General features: G+C 37.2%; 1 protein-coding gene and 1 pseudogene across 5 annotated transcripts in view; both read right to left on the bottom strand.

The window, feature by feature from the left end:
* The window catches only part of CDK14 (cyclin dependent kinase 14), a 678,858-nt gene that overhangs the window by 342,476 nt on the left and 311,746 nt on the right, over positions 1-24,636 (bottom strand). For all 5 annotated transcript variants that reach the window (XM_037836624.1, XM_037836622.1, XM_037836621.1 and 2 more), the window contains one exon: positions 17,277-17,371. In XM_037836624.1, the coding sequence (XP_037692552.1) occupies positions 17,277-17,371 (95 nt within the window). The remainder of the gene's footprint in view (positions 1-17,276; positions 17,372-24,636) is intronic.
* On the bottom strand, positions 18,184-18,599 carry LOC119534360 (annotated as a pseudogene).

Below are 24,636 nucleotides of genomic sequence, written 5' to 3'. Positions count from 1 at the left end.
CAAATTCTTCAAAAAAATTGAAGAGGGAAAGCTATCTAACTCAGAAATTTTATGAAGCTAACATCACCCTAATACTAAAATCAGACAAAGATACTGCAAAAAAAGAAAATTATAGACCAATCTCTTTAATGAATATAGATGCAAAAATCCTCAACAAAATATTTGCAAATTGAATCCAGCAGCACATTAAAAGAATTATACACCATGACCAGGTAGGATTTATTCCAGGTATGCAAGGCTGATTCGACACAAGAAAATCAATTAATGTAATATACCACAACCACATGATATTTCAATTGATGCAGAAAAGGCATTTTACAAAATTCAACATACTTCCTGATGAAAACACTTCAAGGGACAGGAATAGAAGGGAATGTTTTCAATATGATAAAGGCAATATATGAAAAACCCACAGCTAACATCATACTCAATGGGGAGAGACTGAAAGCTTTCCCTCTAAGATCAGGAACACAACAGGGATGCCCAGTGTCACCACTGTTATTCAACATTGTGCTGGAAGTGCTAGCTAGAGTAATTAGGCAAGAAAAATAAATGAAAGGCATCTAAATTGGAGAGGAAGAAGTAAAACTTTCACTATTTGCAGACGACATGATTCTATAAGCAGAAAATCCAGAAAAATCTACAGCAATGCTACTAGAACCAGTCAGTGAATACAGCAAAGTGGCAGGCTACAAGATCAACATGCAAAAATCTGTAGTGTTCTTATACACAAGTAATGTGCAACAAGAGGAGGAAATCAAGAAAAAAATTCCATTTACAATAGCAAACAAAATAATCAATTATTTAGGAATAAACATAACCAAGGACACAAAAGACCTTTATACAGAAAACTACAAGAAACTGCTAAAAGAAATTGAACAGAACCTTAAAAAATGGGAGAACATACCATGTTCATGGATTGGAAGACTAAATATAGTTAAGACGGCAATTTTACCTAAACGGATTTATAGATTCAATGCAATACCAATTAAAATCCCAACAACTTATTTTACAGAAATAGAAAAGCCAATAACCAAATTTATTTGGAAGGGCAAGGTGCCCTGAACAGCCAAAAATATCTTGAGAAAAAGGAATGAAGTGGGAGGTCTCATCACGCTACCTGAATTTGAAACATATTACAAAGCTACAGTGCTCAAAACAGCATGGTACTGGCATAAGGACAGATATACCCACCAATGGAATTGAATTGAGTGTTCAGAAGTAGACCCTTGCATCTATGGACAATTGATTTTTGATAAGGCAGTCAAGTCAAAGAAAGTGGGACGGAGCAGCCTCTTCAATAAATGGTGTTTGGAGAACTGGATATCCATTTCCAAAAGAATGAAAGAGGACACCTATCTAACACCTTATACAAAAATTAACTCAAAATGGATCAAAGACCTAAACATTAGCACCAAGACCATAAGACTCTTAGAAGAAAATGTAGGGCAATATCTTAAAGATCTTGTGATAGGAGATGGTTTCCTAGACCTCACACCCAAGGCACAAGCAACCAAAGAACAAATAGACAAATGGGAGCTCCTCAAAATTAAACACTTTTGTACATCAAAGGACTTTGTCGGAAAAGTAAAAAGGCAACCTATGCAATGGGAGATGATATTTGGAAACCACATATCAGATAAGGGTTTAATATTCCAAACATATAAAGGAATCTTAGAACTCAACAACAGAAAGACAAACAACCCAATTAAAAAATGGGCAAAAGACATGGACAGATACTTTTCTGAAGAGGAAATACAAATGGCTCAAAAACATATGAAAAAATGCTCAACTTCAGTGGCTATTAGGGAAATGCAAATCAAAACCACAATGAGATATCATCTCACACCTACCAGAATGGCCACTACCTAAAAAACAAAAATTACAAGTGCTGGAGAGGATGTGGAGAAAGAGGCACACTTATTCATTGTTGATGGATGTGCCAGTTTGAATGTATTATGTTCCCCCAAATGCCATTATCTTTGATGTAATCTTGTGTGGGCAGAAGTTATCAGTTTTGATTAGATTTCTTTGAGTGTTTCTTTGGAGATGCACCCCACCCAGCTGTGGGTGATGACTCTGATTGGATATTTCCATGGAGGCATGGCTCCACCCATTTAGGGTGGTCCTTGATCAGTGGAGCCATATAAATGAGCTGACGGGCAGAGGGAACTCAGTGCAGCTGTGAGTGACGTTTTGAAGAGGTGCTACAGACAAGAGGGGCACTTGAAGAAAGCACAGGAGCTGCAGATGAGAGACAATTTGAAGACAGCTGTTGAAAGCAGACTCTTGCTCCAGAGAAGCTGAGAGAGGACAAATATCCCAAGTGAAACTAAGAGTGACATTTTGAGGAACTGCAGCCTAGAGAGGAATGTCCTGGGAGAAAGCCATTTTGAAACCAGAACTTTGGAGCAGACGCCAGCCACGTGCCTTCCCAGCTAACAGAGATTTTCTGGACACCATTGGCCATCCTCCAGTGAAGGTACCCTTTGTTGATGGACACTTATGGCCTTAAGACTGTAACTTCATAACCAAATAAACCCCTTTTATAAAAGCCAATCCGTCTCTGGTGTTTTACATTCCAGCAGCATTAGCAAACTAGAACAGTGGGAACGTAGAATGGTACAACCACTCTGGAAGACAATGTGGAGGTTCGTCAGGAAGCTGAGTGTAGATTTGTCACATGACCCAGTTATTCCATTGCTAGGTATATATTCAGAGGAGCTGAAACTTAAGACACAAACGGACATTTGTAAACCAATGTTTATTGCAGGATTATTCACGATTGCCAAGAGATGGAAACAGCCCAAATGTCCATCAACAGAAGAGTGGATAAACAAACTGTGGTATATACACATGATGGAATATCATGCAGCTGTAAGACAGAACAAAGACATGGATCATATAATAACATGGATGCACCTTGAGGACATTATGTTGAGTGAAGTTAGCCAGAAACAAAAGGACAGATACTGTATGGTCTCACTAATATGAACAAACATTAATGAACAAACTTTGAGAGTTAAAAGCTGACAACACAGGCTATCAGGAGATAGAAAGAGGGTAGAGTTCGGGCATTTGAAACTGAAGGACTACAGAATGTTTAGCAGGATTGACTGTATAGATCCAGAAATAGACATCACAATACTGTGTGATGGTAGCACAGTATTGTAAGTACACCGAACAAAGATGTCTGTGAGTAAAGCTGAAAGAGGTGGGATAGGAGAATGTATGACACCAGAGGTAAAGATAGATCATAAAGAGTGGGACGGTATAACTTCGCAAAAACTGGAGTGGCCAATGACTGTTACTAAATGTACAAATATAAAAATGTTTTCGCATGTGGGAGAGCAAATGAATGTCAACCATGCAGAGTGTTGAAAAAGGGATGGTATTTGGGAAAAAACATAATCAAAGCAAACTGGAGTCTGGTTAACAGTAACATTGTAATATGCTTCCATTAAATGTAGCAAAGGCAACATACCAATGCTAAGTGTATATGAGAGGGGGATATAGGGAAGGGGTATGGGATTCTTGGTAGTGGTGTTGTTTTCTGTCCTTACTATTATATTGTATTGTATGACATGTTATTTTTCTTTTCATCATTTTATTATTCACTAAAAAAAAAAAAACCCCTTTTTTTTTTAGTAATCAATATGTTCAAGGGCTGATCGTGGTGAAAAATGTACAACTTTATGATGATACCATGAACGACTCACTGCACACTGCAGATAAATATATGGTATGTAAATATAACTATAAAATTGTAGGAAAAAATATATAGCAGTAAAAGTGTTGGAGAAAACATGGAGAGAGGGATGTACCTATCTACTGTTGATGATCAGGCAAAATGGTGTAGCCTTTCTGAAGGTCAGTGTGGTGGTTCCCCAAAAAGCTAAGTATGTGGGGGCCACAAGGTCCTGCAACCTCATTATGGGGTATGTCATTGGAAGATCTGAGAGCAGAGACATGAATGGACATTTGCACACCGGTGTTCATGGAGGCAGTATTCATGATTTGCAATGGGTGGAGGTGGCCTAAGTGTACAAAGACTGAGGAACAGAATGTGAACTTTGGTGTGCGCATAAATGGAATATTGAGCAACTACGAAGAGTGAAGCTGTGAGACCCACAACGACGTGAATGGATCCTGTACACAGCATTTAGAGTGAAGTATGCTAGAAATAAAGGCAAACACTATAATGCCTCACCAGTATGGACTAACTACAATGCGTAAATCAGAACTTAATCTTAGAACATAGTCTAAGAGGGGAACAATTATTGTAATCGTCCCTACATTGTGAGCTCTTACCTCAGTCAAATCTATTCCTGAATTGTAATGGTTATCTCCAAACTTTGAGATGATGATCCCTTAATGTATAACCTGATTGGTCTCTGGAATAATTTGTACCTCTGTGACACCTGAAACTCAGAGCTAGAGCTCGGCAGATATGAATGTTAGTATTAGTGCATACAGCAACTGTTTAAAGAAAAAAAAGCTGAAAAAGAGACCAGACTTCAATTATGATATGAATGAAGCAGATCGGTTAAGACTAGGGCAAACCGGGCCAAAAGGTAAAGGTCGAAACTGACTATGTTTTAGAACTTCAACTTCCATGTGAGACCAAGGGAAGAGATGTCTATTTGGTGCAGGAGCTATATTTTCTAAACAGTATAACTCTACAGTCAGTTTGTTCAAACACCACAATTACATGGAACCTTGAATACGAAGTGAGATATGGTAGGTAGTATAGGTTAGAGCGAAATAGAGATACAACTCAAAGTAATTCGGGCAGAGAATAAAAATGTATTTACAGGACCCCCCTGAGGAGATGTAGGAAAGTGCGGAACTGCTGGACTTCCTCACCTGGACTGATGCTGATGTTGTCACAAACATTAGGACAAGTGGTGTGATGTCCTGAGCCCTCTATCATGGGACTTGCCCTTATGAAGCTCATTACTGCAAAGGAGAGGCTAAACTTGCATATAATTGTGCCTAAGAGTCTCCCCCTGAGTACCTCTTTGTTGCTCAAATGTGGCCCTCTCTCTCTCTCTCTGTCTAACTGAGCCACCTCGGCAGGTGAACTCACTGCCCTCCCCGCTACATGGGACCCAACTCCCAGGGGTGTAAATCTCCCTGGCAACACAGGATATGACTCCCGGGGATGAATCTGGACCGGGCATCGTGGGATTGAGAATATCTTCTTGACCAAAAGGGGGATGCAAAATGAGATGAAATAGTTTCAGTGGCTGAGAGATTTCAAGTGGAGTCGAGAGGTCACTCTGGTGGACATTCTTATGCACTACACAGTAACACCTCTTAGGTTTTAATGTATTGGAATAGCTAGAAGTAAATACCTGAAACTACCAAACTCCAACCCAGTAGTCTGTACTCCTGAAGACGATTATATAATAATGTAGATTATGAGGGGTGACAGTGTGATTGTAAAAACCTTGTGGATCACACTCCCTTTATCTAGTGTTATGGATGGATGAGTAGAAAAATGGGGACAAAAACTAAATGAAAAATAGGGTGAGATGGGAGGGATGATTTGGATGTTCTTTTTTACTTTTATTTTTTATTCTTTATTCTGATTCTTTCTGATGTAAGGAAAATGTTCAGAAATAGATTGTGGTGATGAACGCATAACTATATGATGGTACTGTGAACAGTTGATTGTACACCATGGATGACTGTATGGTATGTGAATATATTTCAATAAAACTGAATTAAATAAAAAAAAAGTTTCACCTACAGTTGGCTGAGTCACATCTCCATAGAAACAACCTAATCCCAACATCCCACAAGATTGGATTAAAATCATGGCTTTTTGTGGGGGACACAATACACACAAACTGGCACAACTGTTAATAGCAACATTGTTCATAATATTCAAAAAGGGGAAACAATCCAAATGCCCATCAACTGATGAATGGATAAATAAAATGTGGTTCATACATACAGTGGAATATTATTAAGCAATAAAAAGGAATGAAGTACTGAGGCATGCTACAATAAAGATGAGCCTGGAAAACACACCAAGTGAAAGAAGTCAATCACAAAAGGCCATGTGTCTATGATTCTAATTATAGGAAATGTCCAGAATAGGCAAATCTTTAGAAACAGAAAGTAGATTAGTGGTTGCCAGGAACTGGGGCAAGGTGGGGGGAGGTGACTGCTACTGTGCACAGTGTTTCTTTCTGGAGTGAGGAAAACATTCTGAAATTTAGATAATGATGATAGTTGCACAAGTCTGTGAATAGACTAAAAAACACTGAATTGTGTACATTAAAGGGGTGTATTGTATGTTTGCATGGTATGTGAATTAAATAACGCTGTTATTAGGAAAAAAGAATGGAAGTGCATGAGTTTCTAATTTCCGATTTCCCTGCTTGCTGGAAGAAAATAAAGCGACAACCTTGGTCTATTTCTCACTTCAGCATGAAACTTCAGAACACTGGAAATGAAGAAAAATATTTTAACATAAATAATAGAAAAGAGACAACAATGGAGCCATCTTGTTGAAACTCTAATGTGAAGATTTCCAGCCAAGAATTCTATATCTAGCCAAAACATCAGTCAAGTGTGAGCACAGAATAAAGATATTTTAGAAACCTAAGGCCTCAAAAAAAAAAGTCTTCCATACATCCTTTCCCAAGGAAACTATCAGAAATTGTGTTCCCCAAAACAAGCCAACATGGGATGGGGGAAAAAAAAATATCTCCAGCTCAGGAGACAGCAGAAGAACATTCCAGAAAATCGGTGAAGAGAAATGCACCAGGCGGAGGCTCTGGGAGGCCACAGTTAAATTAACCATAGAAATGAAAGACAGGAAATTATTAACTCCAGGAAAACCAAAAATTAAACAGGAGGAGAAAAGTAATTAGTATACTATATGCCTTGGCAACAAAGAACATTGACATTGACATAACGTAAACATTGAACTCTAATCTAATTAAAATTATGATATAACACTACTGAGAGGTGAGGAGGGTAGGAGAGCAACAGGATGAGAAGGGGCCATCTGTTTGAAATGTGGAGGGATGATAAAGAACTAAATTTCCATTTTTCCTTTTTCATTGTAGGAAAACAATGGATGATGCCTAACGATGAATAATCAAGAAGTGGCAATATAAAATAATTTTAGTAGACAGTCAGAGAAAAATCAGAAAGAATCAGCTAAAGAGTTGAAAATTGAAGGTGAAGACTGCTGTTTTTCATAACACACTATACACTCTTTAATAAAGTTTTTAACTCACATGCATGTATAACTTGGATAAAACAACAACCACATCCACAAACGTGAAAGAGTTCAATCTGGAATGGTTTAATATCCCTACACCAAAGCACAGAATGCACAGTGATGTGAACTAAACATTCTTGAAGTGAAAAAATAAAAAATATAGATATAAAAAACATAAAAAGAATGAAAGAGAGACAAATGGTTATAAAGATCTGCACTAATGAAATTACTGATTCTGAAAGTTGATGAGAAGTTGTAGCCATCTCATTTTAAACGATAATCGTGTATACTTTCTCACTTACAGATGAATTCCCTAATGATTTTTTTCTCCAACTACTTAATGGTCTATTCAAACATAATGTGAAGGTAATTGCAATTATTGATCTCATCTTTTTCCTCATCTTGGGCTCTTTGGTCAGAGTGCAGCTTTTTAACCTTAGCAGGAGCCATTCTCTAATTTCTCACAGCTGATCACTATTTTCAGTCTTACTAATTTAATGCATCACTCTCCCTCCTCCTCCCATTTCCAAAACATGCACACCTTTTTCAAGATTATTCTTTTCTTAAGTATGGCAATAAATCGTATGAGGAAAAAAAAACCATTAACAAGAGAAATATCTATATCCCTCCTCTCTAAAAGAGTGCTCTTTTTATTGCTGTTATCTTCCTTACAATTTCTTCTACCAATAAAGCCTTTTTTTTTCATTCTATTCTCCACTAACAATGCATTTTATATTACAGCTTTCCAATTAAATATCTGAGATTTAAATAGTGAAATTCCAAATTAAAGTAAGAAAAATAATTAAAATCAAAACACACAGAGGCATAGTGCATACTCATGAAAATAGTCTGATACAAAGTAGAATGTACTCACAACCGAGTTTCCGTGGTTAAAATCAGGCATTTTTATAGCAACAATTAGAGATCAGATACATTTCCATCTTAGACCATATGAATTAAAACATGAATCATGATTAGGACTACCTAATAAGATGGTAACCATATGGAATAAAACTAGAACACAGAGAGGACAGGCATGATGTAAACAGACAAAGATAAACTAGAATCTCAGCACCCAACATGATAGTGAACAAACAATCAAAAATGACTAAAAGAAACCATGATACTCATTAGATGGGAAAAGGCCATTAGGGAAAAGGACAGAAAAGAAGTTAATTGACTTTGTCCTACCAATTAGAGAAAATGAGAAGTTCATAACACAGCACTGATTGATAGGTAGCTTGTTTCCTTTGCATTTATTTAATTTCTCCTTATGGTTCAGAATTCTCCTGTCTCACGCTGCCTGCACATTCAGTCATGCACAGCATGTACATCTGTTCAAATTCTGTACTTTGCGCTGAATGACAACCTTCCCTTCAGAGTATAGAATCATAGCATTATACTGCACTACCATTTCTCTATATATGAAATAAAAACATCTCTAAAACCCTTCCATAAAGAAGAGTCTATGAGCCAAATCCTGTTTTCCCACTGTTTTCACTAAAACTCAAAAATATTCCAGCCCCAAGACACAGGAAGATCTGGTAGAGAAACTTATAATTCAAATGGATCACGGCCATTAGATATTCAAAGATCACAGTCCCCTACAGGTTTTCATACTCCTTCAAAGCAGTATGAAAGACACTATATATTTGTATCTCTAGAACCTCAGGATGGTCCCTAGTACAAGAAACTTATATGTTGGGGGGAAAAAGAATGCATGAATGAACAAGTGAATGATTGAATGGTAACAAGCTGTGCTGTGGACTTCCAAAAAAATTATGCCAAATGGAATGAGCTTGCATAACAGTTGCAAAAACTTGGGCAGTCCTTTCTATGTAAACGTGGAGTTTCCTGGATCCATACTCCACACCTAAGAGATGACACGATTGGAAAGAGTGCATGGAGTATTGACAACTTAGCCTGAATTTCCTCATCTGCAGAGTAGAGAGAACTCTTAACTATTTCATGACTTGAGGTGGGACTACGTGAAAACATATCTAAATTACACAGTTGGTGCCATGCATATAACACAGGTTAGGAAGGCTCCCTACAACTTTTCTGATGTGGATCTGTTCATCCTCTACTTGAGTACATTTAGCAATAAGGTGTTCATGTTAAGATATTGAGTTTATCATGCCAGTCAGGATAAATGCAGAACACAGTGGAGTTACTGCTCTCCTATACTGAACTTGCTTTAGCTTTTTTTGTCACCACATTTCCTTGTTGACTCATACTTGGGTCAAATAAATTACTAGTCGTTTTACTAGGCTTTTTTTACAATCTTTTTAACTGTTTTTAGGTTAACTTTTCTGCATCCTGTTTTTCTGCATTTGGTTGGACTGCTCTGTTTTGTTTCGTTTTTTAACAAAATATACTTCTTTTTGCTTATTACCACAGCATTTCACCTTACAGGTTTGACTTATCATTTCATCAGATTCTTTTTTAAGCCTTGATCCCATCACCTCAAGTGTTAATTGTGTGAAAATACACAAATAGGTCAAGCACATCATCACCATGTCTTCATCTGAATCACTAATAAAAAATATCAAACAGGACCAGGTAAAGGACAATGCCTTTTAGCACACCCCTATAGCCTTTTCTCCATACTCATGTCAATTCATTAATCAATACATTTTAGGCAAGGGTGGTCTACCAGAAATTAACTGAAAAAAATAATAATCTTCTAACAATTGGAGTTCATTTCTATTCTCTTTATAAGGATCTCATGGAAGACCCCATCACAAGCCTTGGAGAAACGAAGAAACATTATCTTACATAAGGGGGGTGTAGACCTTAATGCCTAAAACCCTATTTTTGAATTTCCCTAATGATACATATTAAACTTATGTATCTATGGATTCAGAGGTTTGTTGTCATCACCTCTTAAAAACCAGCATTACATTTGCCCATCTGCATTCTTGATGATTTCTCAAAGATTTTTACAAACAATGGTTCCATGAATACTCCACCTGAAATTCTTTTCACATTCTAGATGTAACATATCAAGGACAGAAAATGATCTTATTCTAGTGTAAGTTCATGAAATGTTTTTCTTTTGTGGGGTGGGTGGGAAGAGCAGGGAAGAGAGGGAAGTGTGCCCCATATCCTAGAGTATTCCCCATGCTGGGCGAGTTCCCTGCTCTGTGAATCTTGGTGGGAAGAGGGCCCATTCACCATTATAAAAGCCCAAAAGGCCAGGCACTCACTTTTTCAGAGTCCTATGCAGTCAAAATAAGGGCATATGACCAGTCTCAGTCACTCGAACACGACCAATCCTGATTTAGCATTAGGAGCTAACAACCCAGAGAAGATGGAACAATGTAGATGCCATGTTGACATCATCATCAGAGGCAGTAACTTCCAATCACCCAGAGCAGCCTGGGCCAGTGGAGTCAGAGACACGCCCAGTGCCAGCACTCCTGGTGCAGCAGCCTGACCAGTGGACAGGGCCATGGCATGATTTGGGCTCTGATTCTGGCTACTCAGCCCACACTGTTCCTGCCCATTTTTAAAGACTTCCCAGCAGGTCTGTCAGCCACATGAGATCCTCTCAATAAACTTTTCTGATTAAGTCAGCCAAGGACAATTTCTGTTGCTTGCAATGGAGAACCTGACTGATACTATAGTCTCTTGTTCTTCCTGCTTTAAAATATCCCTCATTTGTTCAAGAAAAATAGGATTTTCTAAGAACCTATTACGTGGCAAACACTCTGCCAGGCACTAGAGAGAAAGCCCCTGCCCCCTGAAACTCACTGTTTGGTTTTGTGTGAGAACATAAATAATCTTCCTTAATGGCTGTTCCTTTTTCAGTATGTTTTGCTGATTGTTCCTTATCACTTTGACTTGTAATGCTGGAGTGCTCCAGTGCTCAGTCCACGGAACTCTCTTCTATTTTCTATGTGCATTCATTCACTTGGTGTTTCAGTTACCAATTGCTGCATAACAAACTAACCCAAAATTTAGTGGCTTAAACAATTGACCATTATATTGTTTCTCATGATACTGGGGGTCACAAACTCAGAAAAGGCGCAGCAGGGACAACTTGTCTGGGCTCCACATGATCTCTGTGTGCCTCGAATGTCTCCCTGCTGCCCCTCACCCTAGATGGCTTCTTAGCTAGGAAGGTTATGTCCAGGGCTTTAGATCGCACAGTCTGCTTGGTTCTCCAAGCTCCTGCATGTAGTCTCAGGGCCTCTCTCTTCCCCAAGACTTTTCCACCTGGTCTCTTTAGCAATATTACTGGAATTCTCACATGGCTGGTCAGGGCTCCCAAGAGGGCAAACACAGAAGCTTGTCTGGCCTTCTTAACACCCAGAACTGGCACTGTGTTTCTTCCACCATGTTGCTTTATTGTTTAGAGTAAGTCACAGGCCAAGCCTAGACTGCAGGGGCAAAAACTACAAAAGGAGGTAAGTACAGAAGGCATGGTTCATTTAGGGCCACCTGGTTTTACATAATACCTAGAATCTAGACAATTTCCAAATCTCCAGCTTGGACTTCTCTCCTAAACTCCAGACTTATATCCAACTGCCTTGTGAAATCTCCATTTGCATACATAATAAGCATCTCAAACTTAACATGTTGCAAACCAACTTCCATCTTTCCCTACACTGCTCCACCTGTGGTATTCCCCACATATCCCCTCGGCAGCTCCACTATTCCACTTGCTCCAGCCCAAAACCCTGGAGTTATCCTCAACTCTTCTTCATCTCTCAAATTCCATCTTAAATGCTATCTGCTCAACTTGGAAAGTATATCCAGAATCCAACCTCTCCTCACCACCTCCACTTCTGACATCATCTCACACCAAGATCGCTGCATCAGCCTCCTTACTCGTCTCCCAGTTTCAAGAACTTGCCCGTTTTCAGTCTACTCTCAAGAAAGGAGAGATCCTATTAAAATATAAGTCAGATCAGATCACTTCTCTGTTCAGCACCCATCAGTGGCTTTCCATTTCATTCTCAGTAAAAACCAAATTCCTTCTTTTAGAAGAAAAGGCTAGAAAGGCTGTAAACAATCTGGACCCTGTTGCACTGGGACTTCTCTTCCTACCTCTTCCTCACTCTCTCCCTTCCAACCACAGGAACCTACTGCTTCTCACAGAAGCCAGCACACTCCTCACAGCCTGGAATGCTCTTCCCCCAGATGTGTGTGGGTCTTGCTCGTTTGCGAACTTCAGATTTTTACTTAAATACCTCTCACCTTCTCAGCAAGGCCATCCTTGACCACCTCCATTTAAGGGCACATATGGATGCACATCTGAATACACACACTATCTCACAGGAAACCACAAAAATGTGCAACTGCCCCTGAGATAGTTTGATCTGGAAACCAGAATACGGATGCAGAGCTGCAGTTTTCAAGAACAGATGTGGTATAAAATCATGCAAATTAAAACAGTCTTCCTAGATAAAAAAATCAAAATGTATGAGGCAGAGAAACCCAATAATTAGGTAAATTGTGAGGCAGGCTGAAATCATGGGACATAACTTTCAGCTTCCAGTCCTACAACCAAACATCACACACAGCACCATATAAAATTCTGTGAAGATCGTTAACATAGGCAGGCTGCAAGTTAAAGTGGAGGAACAGGGATTCAGGCATAGAAGATTAGCTTAAGTCTCACATTTACCCTTTGAACTCAGCTGAGCGATTTTAGTAAAACTACTTTAAATTCTCTACATATTATTTTTTCTAGCAAATCAAAATGGATAACAGTAAGACATGCCTTACCTATCTCAAAGAGTTAAAGGCAAAATTTAACAGAAAAACATCTGTAGAGCCTTGTAGAATGTAAAGCAATATACAAACACTATAAGATTTTTCATGATACATAAATCACTTTGCATGCTTTTTGGTGGCACAGATTTTTTTTCACATTAGTTTGGAATCTTTCACTAGTTTACAGAATAATGGGAGAAATAAAATAATTGCTCCCAAAAGTCATGATTAGCTATAAAAGTCTGCTCTTGCTTTTCTTTTTATAGGTAATTATTAAATGTGTAATGAAAAGTGCTGCTACACGTGTTTTGCTCTCGTGTAATTTAAAATAGAACAGAATAGTTATGAGCTTAACTACTGACAACATATATTTACATAATCATGTTCCTATTACTATTCTGATTTCCACTTATGGATTCTGTTTTGAACTTTCTGAGCATTGGGTTAAATAGCGTTATGTGGCATTTATTTTCCTTTGGCAAAAAAGAATTAAATAAAAACTAAATAGCTTGACTTTCTATTTAAATAGAAGAAAATTTTGTTAGCACTTTTACAACTAAATATATTCTGAGAGCCAATGATTCTGAGCTATTTTCTAACTTTCTCTTTCAAGTCTTAAACCTATACAGTAAAAAAAGTAGCTATAACAATATTTTAGACCATTATGAACACAGATTCTTTTTCAAGCTAATTCAGTCTCTCACCTTTGGTTAAAGATACCCCTTAGCATTTCACAAAGAGTGGAGGAAGGCAAGACTCAAAGTAGACTGCATCTCAGGGGCTCATGTGTTAAATGACTGAGATATGAACAAGCTGGGAGCAAATTTCCTTGCAGCTTCAAGATAATTACATACACTCACTTTGAAAGTGTACAAGAATCTAAATTTCAGAACATTTTAGGAGCTTTTCACAGCACTTAAGAGAGAGCCTATACTACCAACATCCTATTATCCGTGGAATCACTTTAATAATGCCCCCAAAAGTTATTTTCTCCACTGTTCTTTAGCATCACTAATTGTTGATCATTTTTTCTTTACTCTGGCCTTCAGAAGTCTTTTTTGTAACTTTAAATGTCATTTATGGCAGTAATATGAAGCAACTAGGCTTAGAGTTCAAAGAACAGAAATATATTTAGAGTGAAAAGAACAAACATATATATATACATATTATATGTACATTATCATAAATATTAACTTTGTGGAATTCAGATTACACAGGTACCTCAAAAAACCCTTGAACCTTTAATTCAGAAGTCAAAATGCAAGGAGCCAATAGTACCTAATGAATCTTAAATTCTTTTACATCCTACTTCATATCTAGGGTTTTAATGGGCATAAGGTACTGACTTTTCCTACTGTGTTTAAACTGTCCCCTTCCTCAAAAACAAAGATACTATTAATTACATGGAAGTACAAATTTTGCTTTCAGAAAAGAACATTTCTGACTTTGGTGTTAACAATTTTGAAACATGTAGTATGCCTTTTATGGCAATATCATCATTAAGTTTAAGAAACTTTAGATTAAAATGTTTGTTTGATACTGATTTTAGGGCTTGCTAAATAACAAAATTCCTTGCTTATGTGCATGTATGTTTAAGTAGACCCCAAACGGAATCACTTATCTATGTGATTTGGGGAAACTTTTAAAACACATTTCTTAACTGAAATAAAAATTTAAATTGCTAGGTTTTTGACCAAAGTAAAATTGAACCTTTGGTTAGAAGTGACATTCAGATTAAGAAAGGCTTGAGTCTCTTTTGCTTACAATCGTACTCTCAGAAATGTTATTTAATCTCCCTAACTATTAAATTTCTCCTTTGTAATGTGATGATATTCATTGTACCATTAGGCTGTTGAGAACATTAAAAGTGATGACGCATGTCAAACCCTCAGCACGGTGTCAACATAAGTTCTCACCATATTTTAGTTGTTGGTTTTAGTGTTGTTGTCATACTCGTCAAACATTCTTTCACCTTCCTTTCTGCATCCCTCACTCATCATCCCAAGCCCACAGTGCCCTCACATTACCCTATGTCCCTCATTTAGTTCTGCTCTAATTCTCAAGGCATTTCATGCTTCAAAACTACCATCTCTCTTCCCAGCTATATGAACTGTGCAAGAAAAGAGTGGAGTTTATTTCAGTTAGATGCTGTGAAGAAAGCAATCTGACTATACCAATTCACAAAAGTATGCAAGAACTTTAATTCTCCATTAACTATCAGCATAGTTACAAAGAATAAGCAATTAAAAGGCAGAGTAAGAAAATGAAAACTTTAGAAGATATTCAGGGAAGTTATTTTTGTACTGAGCAATTGCCAAACAGGCAGTCTAATCCTGCCTTCCCCATGCTAATTGAGAAGATTTTCATAAGATATTTCTACATCCCCAAACTCTTCTTTACCACAGGCTGTGATTGTAGGAATTTAGTGAAACATATTTTACTTAGAACAATCTAAAGTGTACCAGCAAAAAGTACTTTACAAGATACAGCAAAAGGATAAGGAGGTGAAAAGAACTGAGATAGAAAAAAAGTGTAAAGGAGGAAGATGATAAGATGGAGGGAAAGTGGAGTGGAGAACTGAAGAAAAGGCAGGGCAACAATAAGCCATGAATGACAAAAGCTTGCCTCATTCTAGAAAAGAGAATAGTAATTAATGTTCTCTCCCAGAGAAGTTAGAAATGAAATGTTTTCTTGAGTGTACTTCATAAGTCCACACCATTATTCAGTAAATTTAAGAGGATCTGAGATATCGTCTAAGGAATTGAAACCAGGTGAAATTTCACTACACACAAAGAAGAATGATTATGCTTAAAAGTGAATCTTGATGAGTTAGCAAATATTGTAGGGCAATGAATTTATTTCTTTTAACTTGGCAACTTCCACAGAATATAAAATCATCATAGACACTGACCCAATATGAATGTTTTTTTAGCCTCATAAACATATTTATTTTTCTTCTCATCTTTGAAGACATATTTTCGTATTATTTTTATTAGTTTCTCTTTCAATGTAACTGATTTGGGGGGCCCAACCTATTTTTTTCTTCCTTTTAATTTAATTATCCAATTTTCAGGGAGGGAAGAAGCATGTTTTTGAAATCTCTTTTCAACAAAACATTATAAAAGTCAAGTATTGCAAGAAAAAGCTAGATTTATTTGCAATACGTAAAGTAGAATACTGCAACGTATGAATCCAAAATTCTAATTCTAAATCAGCTAAATATGTTACTGACTCCAAAATCACAGATTAAACAAAAGAAATTACATTTGCATTGATGTGTGAATCTGCATCCATTCTTGGTAGCATGTAATACATGCAATTGCTTAGCTCTAGATATCCTTGTAGCCATATTACCATATTATTCAAACATATCTATCATTTATATGTAAATAGACAAGATGAATGGCTTCTCCATAAGACAACAATTTTCAAAAGATAGACACAGGCAGACATTAGCAAGATAAAAATGTTCCAGAGTTTCATTCTATGATATATTTTTAAGGAAAATGTAAAACTATTTCAAATTTATTTTAAAAAGCAGTGTGGTAATTACAAAATGGGATTGTAATACAGTCACAATACCAACAGCCATTCTTCTCAAAAATCTCTACCAATGTCGTTTGTATCTTATAAATTACATGTTCTCAGATCCATCTGTGAAAACTGGGATTTAATTATTATGGTTACATTTCAGTCCACAGTTAAATGCTGAAGTGATGCTACACAAATACCATATGTTTTTCTAAAGGAAATGGAGAAAGATTAATTACGAGGTAAGCCCAAGTCTTCTAGCATTAATACTCTCAACACAATAAGATCATTACATTGTGTGCTATGCAAATTGGAAGATTTAATTAATAGCTGAAATAACAACCAAGGGTAAAAACTATGAAGTCTAAATTGTAAGTATCAAGCTTTCCTGCATAAAATACACTGTAATAAGGATGCTTTTGAGATGCCAAGTTACAAGTCCAAAAAAAAACCATTTTTATTGTTGTGTGAACTTCCTTTGATAGAGCAACCACCATCGTAATGTTTAATCCTATTTGGAAAACCTAAAAACTATTAAGTATCCTAGAAAAGAATAGGTTATATATAGCTTAAATTCAACCTATTATTTTTCTAGAATTTTCTTTTAAGACATATATCATTTAAAAATCTGCTATAGGGCCACTACTTTATGCAGAATTGAAGGCTGATGTTCTCAGGTTAAATATTCATTATAGGATAGCAATCTGAAAAAGAAACTATGACAATGCTATAAAAATTTCATTTATATTCTAAAAGTTTGAGCTCCTATTTTACTCACCACATATTCAAACACAAGTGTCAGCGTCTCCTTGGTGTGGATGATATCATGAAGCAGCACTATGTTAGCATGTTTTAATCCTTTTAACAGAGAAGCTGTAAAATAAAGTGGACAGAGAGACAATTTATCTCAAGTAACAATCAACTAATAAGTTTCGTTATCATTTTGACACATTGTCAGATGAAAGGTATCTATTTTCCAATGTTCCAACAAGAAATCAGAATCAAGGACAGAGGAATAAGGTTTTTACTTAGATGAAACCCCCTCAATTATTTCAACTGTCATATATTATTAATCTCCAGTTAGATTTCATGAAGGTTAGAGAACACACTTTGCACTATTTCAATTTTTTATTATTTGTTAAGGTTTGTTTTATTACCCAGGATTTGGTCTATCTGGTTACACGTCCATGGGCTCTTTCAAAAAACTGTGGCGAGTTCTATAAATGTCCCTTAGAAGCTGTTGGTTGATGGGGTCACTGAGTTCTTCTCTATCCTTTTCTGAATAGTGGTTCCATCAATCACTGAGAGAGAGGTGTTGATGTCAGCAAAGAAAATAGTGGATTTCTCCTTTCTGTTCTGCCAGTTTTTGCTTTGTGAATTTTGAAGCTCTGTTGTTTGCAGCATAAACATTGATGACTGCAATGTCTTCTATGTGAACTGACCTGTTTTGCAACATGTAATGTCCCTCTTATACCTTGTTAATTTTCTTAGCTCTGAAGTCTGCTGCATCTGATTTTTATATAGCCACTGCAGCTTTCTTTTGATTAACGTTTGCATGGTACATCTTTTCCATCCTCTTCCATTAGCCTACCAATATCATTATATTTGAAGTAGGTTGCTTACAAACAGCATACTTTCGTGACATATTGTTTTGTTTTGTCTTTTTAAACAAATACACTGGAGAATTATGCAATGCTGCCTGCACTGGATGCAATCCTGGGCCCCCGGTCTCTTTTGCACCTGGTTCTGTGATGGCAGAACTTTTTTTCTCCCCTTTATTGTTTATGATGACCATTGCATTATCTTCAGAATAAAGGAGCACATTGTCCTTTCCCTGGTATGCCTTTCATTGTCAAATTACCGCTACTGGATGTATCTTATTTTTTAAGTTCTGCTTTGTTTTTCTTGACTGTGGTCATTACCATGTCACCCACACCAGCAGCAACGAGTCTATTCAGCAGTCCTTTGGACCCCATCAAAGACATAATACACAAACTTTTAGCCCCTGTGTTGTCAGCGCAGTTGATCACAACTTCTACCAGAAGACACAGGGAAATCTGGATTTTGTACCAGAGGACCTACTACGTTCTCACTTTGACATCTTCAACACCAGAAAAGGACTGTGGACATGGGGTTTTTAATTAATTCTGCCAATTTCTGTCTTTTAATTGGCATGTTTAGACCATCTGCATTTAACATATTTAAATATTGGCATGCTAGGTCACTCATCATTTGAATGTATTTTCCCTTGGACACCTGCAATTTAGTTTTCATTTCTGATTTGGTTTTGTCTATTTTTTCCTTGAATTCAATCAACTCTCACTTCATTTTTTTTGTGCTTTTTTTGTTTGTTTATTTGGTTGGTTGGTTGGGTTTTTTGGTCATTTATCTTCTTAGTTTTTGTATTCCCTGTTCAGGATGTTTTCATTTCATATACCCAAAAGCCTGAATGAGAATATTTCATTCAAATTACAGTGCTGTATTACAGTTCTTTAATTTCATTTTTTTAAAAACAGTTTTTAATAATCTGACATGCATTGATTCATTATTCTCAATTTTTTTAACAGCATTTTTATATAGCTGTGGGCTGCACTTTGTTCTACTCCTATTTACCTAATGGACTGGGTTCTAGTTTAAGGGCACTCTCTTCTGTGCAATTTTTATGGTTGGTGCTACTGAGAGGAAGGGAGGGGTTGGGTTGGAGATGTCTTATTTCTTTTTTATTTCTGTGGGGTCTTTAACTCCTCCCTTTTCTTTCCATCTTTCCTTTCACTGCCATGCCTTCAAGGGGGACCACCCTTGAGAGAGGAAAACAAAAGAACCATACTTTGCGTATGTTCTTTCAAGAACTTGTAAATCATTCATTTTTTCATCAAATATTTATTTAGAACCTAGGTGCAGGCACCAGTGACCCTGGGCAGACCATGAACACTTGACAAATAATAATACTGCAAGGCCTCATCTTTTAAAAGAGATTTACCCATATTTTCACATATTAAAATAGAGCAAATCTACATTGTTTAATAGTTCATGCAAATAAAATGGAATTTTAGATACGCAATCACCATGCAAAAGATGCTGTGCTGGGAAGTCCCCAGAGAGGGCACAGATTAAGCATGCAGACTGCCTCGTTCTAGCATGACCCCAGTGAATGTGCATTCCTATTATTAGGGTTATTGTTATTGCTATAAATCGCACTTATCTTCCCCAAGCAATGTTTCAGGGCAATTATACTATATTCTTAATCACAAGATAAACTTTTCTAAACCCATAACCAGTCAAAAGAAGGCCACTCAGACTGAGAATTACTTGATGTGGCAGGTACTGACACAGAAGTGTGTTCCGTTTGCACCTGAATCTGCAGCAACGTATATTCTAAGGCCACAGATGGCTAAGCTACCCATAGTGGGGAGGCCTTCTCTTTCACCCCACGCGTATCTGCCAAGGCCAGGTTAATTTTGCATGCTAAAAATCTTATGGTAAAATATCCACAAATTTATTTCATCTGAGCTTTAAAAATCAGTGTGCAAGTGAGGACATAATTACAAAAATTACAGTACTACAATGAAATCACTGAGCATGGACTTTGACAAACAACTGAGTTTATGGTAAACTCAAAGTTACCATGGAGCGTAGTATTGTTAATTACAGTAATTATATAATCTTCTTTCTTTTAATTATTCAACTAGCCCATCAGCTTTAAATAATTAAGGCTTAAACAGCTGGCTTTCAGATATTAATCAGGGGACCAACTTCACACTTGCCTATTTTAAAAAAAGAACTCTTACTCCAGCACTAGTCTTCAGAGGCAGGCTCATTCACAGAGATAGATATTTATATCCACAATATAGAATTTGAAAATGATGACCAGGTGCAATATTTAAAAACCGAGCCTGTGTTCAGGAAATGTTTACTGGTTTGGGCCTAATGAATATCATGTTGTAAGAAAGGCACAAGACTTTGTGAGGCAAGTTATGCAATGTATTATGTAGCATCATCTGTGATCTTGTCCAATTTCATCTTTAAGTTATTCTCTCAGTTTGCCAAACTCAGTCATGATCCCTCCTGACTTGTGACAACTGCAAAAATGTAATGATGCTTACACTCCATTGGGAGTCCCATACCCCGAGGACCCTTTGCCACAGGATTTTTCTTTGTCCTTTTCTCCCCATTATCACCTTTCTTCTCTCACCAATTACACCTAGACTTTCTCAAGGTCATGTTTTCACACCCATTGTCTCCCTCTGCATTTTTCCTACAATTTCAGTAAAACCAAACTCCTGCCATCATTCATCTTGAAGAAAAATGTTTCCTGATGGTGACTAACATTACAGAAAAAAGTTTTGTCATTTTAAAAATATTATATTTCTGACCACTTCAACATGAAGCTTCAAAACCTCCACATTTCATTATAATAAGAATGGATTACTACAGATTTTTAGATTTCAGAATATATTTATGTAAACTTTTAAAACACATAGTCAGTTAAATAAAAATCAGTATATATATTTGAAAGCAAGCCCTCTTTCTTTTGGGAGTAACATAATGAACTCATACTATGAAAAGGAGAGATCCTTTCACTTCAGAGCTAATGGTAGGAAAAGGCATTAAAGGGCAGAAACAGCTTGTGATGCCCGCCCGCGTGAAGGGATGTGCCAGCCCTGACTAACTGGAGGCTGCTGACGCAGCCGTCATGGGTCCAGCCAGCTCCTGCTGTTACCAAAGCCAGCGAGCCTCCTGGCTGCCACGTCTACAAGTACTAGAGCCACTATGTCTCCCTTTTCTAGACAAACACTGCCAGAATAACACTTCACTTAATCCTAAGAGTATCATAAATGTACCACACATTTTTTCTCATTGTTTACCTACAAAACATATCCTGTAACATTAGCTTTAGTAATTCCAGCATGCTTGGTTTCCCCCCAAATTTGAAGCAAACACATGGCAATACTTTGAATTCACTTCACCAGCGAGGTTTGAAAAGGTACAATTGGATGTGATATAAAAGACTTATAATTAGGGTTGAGAATGAAAATCAAAACAACAGCTTTGGAGCTGCAATGTCAAAACAGTATGGAAGCAGAGCAAACACTCTTGTTCATAAAGATAACTCTGTCTCTGACAAAGACAAAGTCCCAGAAGGATAGAAGGACACAAGGAGTCTTCCTTAGTTTGACAGCAGGATTTAGATAACCACTCATAAATCATATTCAAACTTAGGCCTCCCACTCTCGAGAAAAACATGTAAGTTTGTAGTCTAACTTGGAAGAGATGGATTTCACCAAAACCCCAACGCCATCACAGTTAAAATAAAATTTTGAGTTAATAAGAAACTCAGAGTAGGTTCATTTTATCAGATTCCCACTATAGTAATAAAAATATATGAATATGAATATATATATTGAAAGAATGATAAAACAAGCTAACCTTTAATACATAGATGGTTTTCTAGGTCATTATTTGACATCCCATTAGAACAGAAAGAGATCACAAGTACACACAAATCATTCTCACTCACTTTTCCTTCAGCTTGTAGAAAGACTACATTCAGATTTTCCTGTTATCTTTTTTGTGTGTTCTTTTTCAGTGGGGTGGGGTGCAGAGGAGGGGCTGTTGCCTGACTTTTCCGGAAGAACTACCACCCATCAAATCCAAGGAGCCAACCATATCTCAAGCTTCAACTACAACACACATCCGCTTCTTCTTCAAGCCCACAGCTAAATAGTTCTAAGACTGTGGAAATTCCCTTTATACTACAAATAGTGAAATTTCTTACTTTCAACTGAGAAATTCTATCTCATTGATTTGCTAGGGGATTCTGAATATTTCTATAGGTAAAATATTCTGAGTGGAATCATAAAGGAGAACTAAAAAAAAAAAAAAGAGCATGCAGAGAAAAGACAGGTTTGCTTGTTTGACTACGTCAGATATGAGGAGATGGTCTAGACAGAGAAAAGGGCACGTGTGTGTACCGTAAGCTGGGTGAGTTCATGCATTGTTCAGTAAGGCATGCTGTTTGTCTGACTGACGTTCTGGAAGAGCAATTATAAATGCTATGAGTCTGCTCAATTCTGGACTTTCCCCTTTATGATATCTAATGTGATGTATATATGCACACATACACATAACCATAGACTAATAAATGAAAGAATCAGATTAAAAGATGGAATTGTATCTTCACCCCAGTTTTGCTTTTCCTACTTTATACACATATATATACACAGAGTCAACTCTGTATTTGGGGAAAGGAGGTCACAGCTAATGCAAAACACAAGGTTAAAACAAATGTGGCACAAAATGAATATCATATAAACTTAATTTAGCTGAAATCACATTCAGGATTGAGAGACACGGTTTTTGTTCACCAGACGCCATTCGACTATGCAGAAATAATACAACAGGTTAGGAATACTTTATAAATATCACATTAATTGTTTTATATCTATCAAAAAGCTTTACATTGAGAAAAGCCATGGAGGCAATAAGCTGAAAGAAACAAAACCTAGAAGAAAAGGGAGAGCCCAGCAGATGTTACCATGTGCCTTGCTATGTGGCAGAGGGAAAAAGCACTGCTTTGATGATGCCTTGATTGAGACATTTTCCTAGACTCTAACTAATGAATATATATACAGAGAGAGGAAAAAGCCATGGAAGCAAGAAGCTGAAAGAAACAAAACCTGGAGGAGAAGGGAAAGACCATCAGAAGCTGCCGGTGCCTTGACCTGGTCTTCAGGAAGAGAGCATCATCTTGTCAATGCCTTGATATAGACATGCATCTGGAATCTAACTGCCTCCATATTTGCTGAGATGCAAAAATATTGAGATTAGCCCAATTAACAACCACACAATGGCCTCTAAGTGTTCAAGTGAAAGGAAGAGTTGCACATTTCTTACTTTAAATTAGAAACTAAAAATGATCGATGTCATCAGCATAGTAATATAAAACATTCCATGAAAATGCTTCCCTGGAGATTTAGTGAATAAAAAGAAAAATATCACTTGCTCAGAGCCTAGAAAACAGTAAAGACTGCAGAAGGACTCCACAAATGATAATCCATAGAAACAGAAAATATCAGGTAGGAAAATTCCATCCTGGACCACAGGTCTGCTCCCACTCCCCTCCCCCCTTACCCAATCCCATGCAGCTTGTAAGCTGCACAGAAGAAGCACCACCTGGGTCTTTCCCACCATGGACAGACTATAGAGTGACTCATGGCAGTGAGTAAGAACGCCACGCATATCCACGTAAAGGGGCCTACGGCCACAGATACCCAGGGTAGAACACAAGCTGCTGAGGAATACTGCATGAAAAAGGGCCCCCAGTAGGGACAAAAAAAGAGAAACCATGATGGAAATGGTGGCAAGAATTGTTGTGCCATAGCTCAATTCAGTTTCACCTGACTGGACCACCTAAAGTTCTGAAGTGACCCACCTTTCTGGACTGACACCATCTGGCTCCCTAGGGTGGGATACCTTAACAGGGAAGAAACAAAAGGCAAAATAGCCTCACAGAAAAAAAAAGGGGGGGGGGGTGTTAAACTGAACTGCTGTAACATAAATCAGGCATCAGAACTAAAAAATGGAGCACTGAGTGAGCGAGATCATTTAAACAAATAATAGCAGCTGGGAAGAAAAGTTACCACAAAAAACAAACAGAATAGATCAAGACTCCAAGAGAAAGAACAGAGGAAAGGAAGCTCTCTTCTGGAGGTGAAACAACTGCATACCAAGTGAAATCTTTAAAATTGCACCATCTACTCAAGGAAAGAACCGGATGATGAGGAGTCAAGAAAATCTGAACAGTTAAACATGGGCTAGTCTAAAGATCTAGAATAAGTTGGAACAAGTGTCAAAGAAGAGCCTTAACACAAAGCCAATCAACAATAAAACTCTAGACAAGAGAGAGAAACAGACAATCAAAATTAACTCATCAAGATAATCAGATGCTTAGAATCAGCAAAAAATTACAAGCCATACTAAGAAACAAAAAGACATGGCTCAGATGAGAACAAATTAAAACTTCAGAGGATACTCAGAAGTTGGAACAACTAATCAAGGAGAGTCAAACAAATCTCCTAAATCAATTCAAGGAGATGAAGGAAAATATGCATAAAGAGATAAAGGATATTAAAAAGACA

Source organism: Choloepus didactylus, chromosome 5 (genome assembly GCF_015220235.1).
Source record: "Choloepus didactylus isolate mChoDid1 chromosome 5, mChoDid1.pri, whole genome shotgun sequence".
NCBI lineage: Eukaryota > Metazoa > Chordata > Mammalia > Pilosa > Megalonychidae > Choloepus > Choloepus didactylus.
This window is presented reverse-complemented; position numbering and strand designations above follow the sequence as displayed.